Genomic DNA, 8022 nt, shown 5'->3' with positions numbered 1-8022 from the left:
TTTAACGTATTATCAAAAACTAAACCAAAGTGTTGGATCAAACGCTTATTTTATTACACTTGTAAACTAGCTCACGGTTTATTACTACTGTAGCACCATGAAACATAAAACCAACCACTTGGTTTTCCAGCGGTGCATTGTGGGTATTGAGGTTGTCACGTGTTGGATCCAGCATGGCAGCGACACAGAAAAGGCATGTGGAGATATTTTGTTTACTATTTACTGTATATTACGAGTTTTAACGGCAAATGTGTGTTATTTTTGGTGCGTTAACTTGTTGTCTATCTAGTCGGTGTGTTTGTGGGGTTTTAAAAGACTAATTTTATCTAATAATGTGTGAGAAAGTGGTTTTCTTAGCTACCCATGCTAGTAACGCTAGCTTCTTAGAAGCAGCTAGCTCAAATCAAACAGCCACATGTTCAGTCTTTGATTGAAATAGACTATTCACGAAAGTTAAAGGAGAGAAGAGAAGATATTAGTTCTTCCTGTCTTTCACTGTGTGTGATATTCCTCTCATGACATGCAAGGACATACAATACCTTAGCCATCTTCTCACTGATGACTGGAATGATGGCAGAGATACCTTATGGACAGAGCTATAAACTGTATGCTCAGGCAAATATGTTGCTTCGTAGGTTCAGTATGTGTTCTGTAAATTTAAAATGTTCATTATTATTTAGAGCACGCCTTTGTATACAGCTCATCTTGATGTAGCTACAAGAGAAGTAGTGTGAGGAGGCTCATAGTGGCTTATAATGATGCCAGACATCATAGTGCCATTCAACTGTTAGTGTCCCCTGATATTCCTACATGTGAGGCTCTTTTAAGACATTTGATGCACGATTATCTTGATCAATATTGAGATCACGATTACTTATCATAATCATTTAAATTAAATGATGATAAATTATTTAAATAAACATAGCACTGCTTTCACTGACATGTTAATCATAATCAGGTTTATTTTCCTTACATGCGTATAAGTATGCATTTCTCAATGTACTTACGCAAAATAAAAATAACTACATTGAGATATTTTTTTTTTTCCGCGATATGAAAAAATACAGGACTACTCTTGTAGGCTACATTTCAAAGTTATAACATCAATCTGGTGCACTTTGAGAGCAAAATACTAAAATTTTAAAAAGCTAGATCTATGAAGAACTTTGCTTGTTGGTGGCTGGCTGTTAGTTTAGGAAGCACTTGAAACCTTTTAAACCTCAATATTGTTGGTGACCATTTATTTAATTGTGGGAAGCCAAAATCGTGATCAATATTTGATTAATTGTACAGCCCTAATTTGATGTATAATTTCATGTGTCACTTGGATGAGTCAGAGAACAGCATCATAGAGGCTTTAACCAGCCCGAGCAAGAGCTGCACTCTATACTCATCCAGGCTCAGAAAACACTGGCGAGATAGCCCACATATGAATGTGTTGTTTCTTTTTAATTGAATGATGAATTGCTCGGGTTTTATCTTGTATGTTTTCTTTTGTTTTCTTGCTATGGACCCTCCTGTGTGCCTGAAATAAAGTTTGAATTGAGAGCTGGCTAGTTAAACGACAAGCTGGCAGCTAAACACTAAAAGGAAACTGTAACGTTAGACCATGCATCACATATAGATACCCCCCTCATGTTGGCCAACTTATCTCATCTTTTGAAATGTTGTGTTTTTTGTAGGAAATTAGAAGACCTCAGTGTGGATGAGTTCCTGCTGTCGGGCTTTGACTCTGCAGGTGAATCTGAAGATGAGACTCAACAACAGAATGGACTCAATAAAAAGAGCAAGAAGAAAGATTTGAAACCTGCAGCCTTTACAACGTGAGTCCTTTGCTTTCTTTTTTAACTTTTACATACTGCATCATTGTTGTGATGGTAATAACAATATGAACACTCTTGTGTTTTTGTTTTCTCTACAGAGAGGATGGGAAGAAAGGTAAAGCCAGTGAGCATAAGGAGCAGCTGTCCAGGTTACAGAACAAAGATCCAGAGTTCTTCAAGTTTCTGCAAGCAAACGACCAAACGCTCCTAAACTTTGACGACACAGACAGCTCCGACGATGATGAGGAGAAAAAGTACCACAAATTGCCATCCACACTGGAGGTAGGCTGGCTGCTGGTGTGTGAGTTCATGATGAGCTCTCTTGTGAAAACATCTTCATACTGTGTTGTTTTGTGCATTTAGGAGGCCGGCTCTGGTGACGACGATGAGGAAGATGATGACGAGGACCAGAAAGCTTCGAAGAAATCCAAGAAGGCAGTGGAGGCTATTAAAGTCACAGACAAAATGATTGCAGACTGGAAAGCTGCTATGAAGAAGGAGCCCACACCTCGTCTCTTCAGAGAAGTCACCCAGGCCTTTAAGGCCGCCGTGGCTACAACTAAGGGCGAAGGAGGAGCTCAGTGCCGATACAAAGTGGCTGACAGTTCAGGTAGGACACCGTGTTTGATTTGTGAATTAAAACTATTCAGCATCATTGCTTTGATAATACATTGTTATTATAAAAATATCAATTATAGATACTTAAAATGAAATGCATTCAAGACTGACCAGATATTTGATGCCAGCTTTCGGTACTTGGCAGATATCAAAAACGATGCAACAGACACATTTCGGTCATTACCAAAGAAGTATTGAGGACGATTTAATATTCCATAGTTCTGACCTACAAATCAAACTGACATCACAGTTAACGCAACAAAAACAAAGAACAGTTCTGACTCTTCAAATGTTCATTAATTTTTTCTAGTAAAGTACAACAAGAAACTTGAATTGCAATCGTGTTGTCTTCCTCTGAAACTGTGAAAATCATCCACACCAGCGACACGTTTGTCTCTCTAGTCAGCATGCTGCGCTTGTTCTTCTTCTTCTCTGTTTATTGGCGGATCTCAAACCAACTTCAAAAGTTGCATTCCGCCACCTACTGTAAGGGATTGTGTAGATACTACGCTTGTTAAGTCAATGAAAGCAATCAGCCGCCATATAATTTATCAGCTACAATTTGCTTATCTGATTAACACATAATTATATAATTTTTCCATTATCGGCCATCCCTAAAACAATATTTAAAAAAAAAATGTAGTTCATGGCTGTGATTTTTCTAAAATGTTTGCTTTAAATATTATCGGTGTCGGGATGCAGTTTGAAATTGCCAGTGTGGTGGTGTCGCAGTTTCATACATTTTAATGCAGTAAAAAGAGTGCCTGCGTATTATTAATAATAATGATAATGAAGTATAGGCTCTACATATATTCAATGTATTGTTAACTGTCACATTCATCTTTTTTATAAAAGCATAATAGAAACTAACCTGAACAGTGCATATAATAAAAAAATAACAGTGGTTTACAGTAATAACAAAAACAACCAGATATTTTGGTAAAAACTGAGGCATTTGTTTCAACTCCACCACCTCAGCGCTGTTTCTAACAAAATACACAGTGAAATATTTGACTACTCTGAATGTATTGAATTGAGACTTGTACTGTATACAATACATTTCAACATTTGACACTCCACAAATATGTATAAATATGTTTCTTTCCCTGTTCTGTCTGCAGTGTTCAACGCCCTGGTCCTGTTCTGTATTAGAGATATTTATGTGGCCCTGCAGAGGATGCTCAACCTGAAGCCAGAAAAAGACCAGAAAAAGTAGGAAGTGGATGTCACGTTTTCTGAAATTACCTCCTGTTGATAAGTCTTTATAATGTAGCTGTGGAAAGATGGCTCAGTCCTCACTTTTGTTCCCTTTGTTTTGTTCTCAGGCTAGTGCTCCCATCGTCTAGTCCGAAGTGGCAGAAGAATCAGATCGACGTCAAGATGTATCTCAGTGGAGTCGTTCAGGTTTGTTTGGCTATTCGCTTCAAGTGTCTCTCCTCCGTGTCCGTCTGTCTGCCCTCCTGTCTTCTTGTGAAGTAGACAGGACGAGATACCGGAGATAAAGTGCAGAGAAATGTGTTTTTTCTTTGACGCAGAACAATTAATTTTAGGGCTGTCAATCAATTAGAATATTTAATCGTGAATAATCACACATTTTTGTCTGTATCTGTGTATGTGTATCTAATGTACTTTAAAGGGAGATTTGTCAAGTATTTAATACTCTTATCAACATGGGAGTGGGTAAATATGCTGCTTTATGCAAATGTATGTATATATTCATTACCGGAAATGAATAAACAACACAAAACAATGACAGATATTGATCCAGAAATCCTCACAGGTACTGCATTTAGCATAAAAAACATGCTCAAATCATAACATGGCAAACTGCAGCCCAACAGGCAACAACAGCTGTCAGTGTGTCAGTGTGCTGACTTGACTATGACTTGCCCCAAACTGCATGTGATTATCATAAAGTGGGTGTGTCTGTAAAGGGGAGACTCGTGGGTACCCATAGAACCCTTTTATATTCACATATCTGGAGGTCATAGGTCAAGGGACTCCCTTGAAGATGGCCATGACAGTTTTTTCCTCGCCAAAATTTAGCATAAGTTTGGAGCGTTATTTTACCTCCTTCACGACAAGCTAGTGTGACATGGTTGGTACCGATTGATTTCTAGTTTCACGTCTTCACTTTGGCTTTAAAACTGAGCCCAATAAAACCTTAAAAATCACAAGTGGCGTTAATGTGTTAAAGAAATTAGTGGTGTTAAAACAAATATGTTTTTATTGCGTTAACTTTGACAGCCCTAATTAATTAATAAAGAGTTGCACATTCCATGATATGAAAACATCTGTATTAACCTCTGTTTTCCTCTAACGCCTCTTTTGTCTCACTCTCCTCCTGCAGCTGTTATCCTGTCTGACAGAGTCTACAGTCATCAGCGCTGTCCTGCGGCACGCCAACCAGCTCGCACCTTATTACCTTTGTCTACCCAAACAGTGTCGCCACCTGGTTAAGGTAAGGCATAAGTTGCCATTAGGGCTGTACCTGTAGGCTCTACTAACACTCATACAACTTTGTTGACTAATCGATTAGTGAGAGTTTCTCCACAAATAATCCCACTTTGAATCTTGTGTTTTTACCAGAGATGTACTCTGATTAGTTTCTTGGAAATAAGTCATTCAGATGAAAAAAGCTAATTAAAGCATCAATTGAAAATGTTTAATGTAATTTCTTTGCTTATAAGCCATCTCATGTCTTTGTGTGCAGCAACTGATGAAGCAGTGGAGCACAGGGGAGGAGACGAGTCGGGTTCTCGCCTTCCTGGCCCTCAACAAAATCTGCAGACACAAGCAGGAAACGTATCTTAACCCTATTCTCAAGGTGAGCTAAATGCAGAGTAGTACAGGAATAGAAGGGTGCACAGCAAACCTGGATGTACGTTGGACTAGAATTTGCTGAGAGTGGTTTCTTGAAAGACTGTCAGAAAGAGAGTTACATTTCTTTTTTAATTTGATGTTCATTCCAAATGCTTAAAACCCCACCTGGCTTGTAAAACCAGTTAGTATTTTCATCTGTCCTGCTTATGATGTTTTTCTTTCTCTTTGCAGCAAATGTACATTTCCTACGTACAAAACTGTAAGTTCACGTCTCCCAACGCGCTGCCCATGATCAACTTCATGCAGCGAACTCTAACAGAGATGTACTCCCTGGACACGCAGGCCTCTTACCAGCACGCCTTCATCTACATCCGACAGCTGGCCATCCACCTCAGGAACGCCATGACCATGAAGAAAAAGGTTGGTGTTTGACAGTGTGTAGTAGAGCTGCACCGTTATGGCCAAAATGATAATCACGATTATATTTTATCAATATTGAGATCATGATTATTATTGCACTCTCACATTTAAATAAACAGACTGTTTTCACTTCCATGCTGAGCTACATTCCTGCTAATGTACAGATCTTTGCATCAAAATAAGACTTAAAATAAGGTTCTTCTTCACCTGAATTCAGTGCATTTCTATAAAACAGAGAGCAGACAGGCAAAACGAGTAATATTCAGTATATTACTCTTCTACTCGGATTTGCAGCTGCAACATTCAGGAAAGTTTGTTCACAGGTTTCCGCTGTAGGGTGCACACGCTGCAGCATGACAGCTCCCCAAACGTGAAGCCAAAACTTCTCCATCGCCCCCTGGTGGCTGGCTGTCAGTTCAGGAAGCGCTTGATTTGATATGCAGCAGAGTTTTCTATGAACGGAGCAGAGCAAGCATTTTAAACGTCGATTTCACAGTCGATCATTTATTCATTTTTGTTCATTTAGTTGTCGGAGCCAAAGTCATGGTCGTGATTAATACTGGATAAATTGTGCAGCTCTAGTGTGTAGTGCTCAGGGAGATGGTCTGCTTTTGTGCTTCATAAAAGCTTCACACCAAGCGTGAAGCAAACTTTTCGCGTGTCGTGATTACATACAAAGTCAATGCAAAGAGGCAAATTCGCGCGAGTTGAAAGTTTTCAAGTGGAGCGGGAAATTTGCGTGACGCTGTGTTGCGAAAGCTTATCAGCATCGAGAACCTGCTGACGTCCTGACGTTGTTGAATCAGAAATGGGGGACAAACATTGTGGCCGTTTGCAAACACCCAGAGCTCCGATAGTACATGATATCTGTACAGAGAGAAAACTCTGTGTATAAATGTATAAACCACAGACTGTCTATGATTTAATCAACAACATCGCTGCCGTATTTATGCCTGGATGACTTTATGTTGAGTGTTGATGGAGCAGCTGCAATGTTAGCATAGCCTGGCGCTGATCGAACTGAACTCAATTCAGAAAACGAGCATTTTAAAAACTGTCTTCTTGTCGTTTCCGGACAGACTTGACAAAGCATGAATTCAGACTTTTTTGCAAATCAACATCATTATGTAGTTATTTCAGCATCCTGTTGATCCGTTTATTGCAATTAAATCACAGCACAATCTGTTTCATTTGGGTTCATACTGCAGTAGCGACACGTGGCTTGCTAGATACAGTCAGTGCAATGACGCTGTATGTGAATACAGATCGCTACTGGGTGACGTTATGAACCCAGACACAACGGCGTTTGGTTTTCCGACATATCTGGGACTTCCACAACATGTACAAAGCAGCAACACTGGTTATTTCTTCTATGGTTGATGGTATCTATGGAGACAAGCCCCTTCTCCTCTCTTGGTCTCTTGGGAGACTTTTTGTCATTTTTATGATGAGTAATTTAAGGATTATTCTCACATTATTCTCAAAATTAAAATGTATTTAAACATCTAATGTATTGACTTGACTTCTGGTGTGTTCATGTTCAGCACACCAGCCTGATGTTTATGACTTTTGTGGTTGATTGTGATTCTCCTCAGCACAACACATTGTAAGACAGAGCACATTATGGAGGTTCACAGCCTTTTTGAGCATCTATAATACGACACTGACTGACAGACTGTCGTTGTGTGTGTTGTGTAGGAAACGTACCAGTCGGTGTATAACTGGCAGTTCATCCACTGCCTGTACCTCTGGTGTCGGGTCCTCAGCACTCTGCACCCCAGTGACGTTCTCCAGCCTCTCATCTATCCACTCTGCCAAGTCATCAACGGCACCATTAAGTGAGTATATTTATATGCAATTTTACTATTCAAAGTTGTTTTAAACTTCCGTATACATGTTAGACAACATGCAATAAGAAGATCCTCAAAGGTACTGTTATTACTCTGAGTGAATAATCTATTACAGCGTCTAAAATGAAGCAGTCAGCTATTTGTAGTAGCCATATCTGGTCAAGAGCTTTCTGTATTTATAGTAAGTAATGATAATAAATTCAGAGCCGTTGTTTATATAGATGTTAATTGGCTTGCAAGGCATTTGTAGTGTTGATTTCTATACAAATAAAGCTGCCTTCTGTTGAGTTTGAGGTTTAAAAAAACAATAATTATTTCATTATTGATGAATCTGTCGATCATTTTGTAATTTAAGCAAGGAATTGTGTCCGAAGATATTTGGTTTACATTGATATAAGACATATAATACACATAATACAAGACTCGTTTCAGCTCTAACCAAATCTCAGCAACTTCCAAATTAGAAAATCTATAATTTTTAGTCATAA

At 38.9% G+C, this 8022-nt stretch overlaps 1 protein-coding gene across 2 annotated transcripts in view; it reads left to right on the top strand.

Annotated features, from left to right (window-relative positions):
- noc2l (NOC2-like nucleolar associated transcriptional repressor) overlaps positions 1-8022 on the top strand; it is a 97522-nt gene that overhangs the window by 71510 nt on the left and 17990 nt on the right. The window contains exons 1-10 of one of the 2 annotated variants that reach the window (XM_074645021.1): positions 148-193; positions 1683-1823; positions 1922-2105; positions 2187-2433; positions 3563-3653; positions 3767-3845; positions 4792-4902; positions 5155-5268; positions 5496-5684; positions 7383-7522. In XM_074645021.1, the coding sequence (XP_074501122.1) occupies positions 174-193; positions 1683-1823; positions 1922-2105; positions 2187-2433; positions 3563-3653; positions 3767-3845; positions 4792-4902; positions 5155-5268; positions 5496-5684; positions 7383-7522 (1316 nt within the window). In that variant the 5' untranslated portion in view covers positions 148-173. Of the gene's footprint in view, positions 1-147; positions 194-1682; positions 1824-1921; positions 2106-2186; positions 2434-3562; positions 3654-3766; positions 3846-4791; positions 4903-5154; positions 5269-5495; positions 5685-7382; positions 7523-8022 lie in introns of those variants that run through there. The other variant, XM_074645020.1, reaches the window with a different exon arrangement.

The sequence above is a fragment of the Sebastes fasciatus genome, chromosome 8, assembly GCF_043250625.1.
Source record: "Sebastes fasciatus isolate fSebFas1 chromosome 8, fSebFas1.pri, whole genome shotgun sequence".
NCBI lineage: Eukaryota > Metazoa > Chordata > Actinopteri > Perciformes > Sebastidae > Sebastes > Sebastes fasciatus.
The sequence above is the reverse complement of the archived record's forward strand: the minus strand, read 5'-3'. Positions and strand labels throughout refer to the sequence as shown.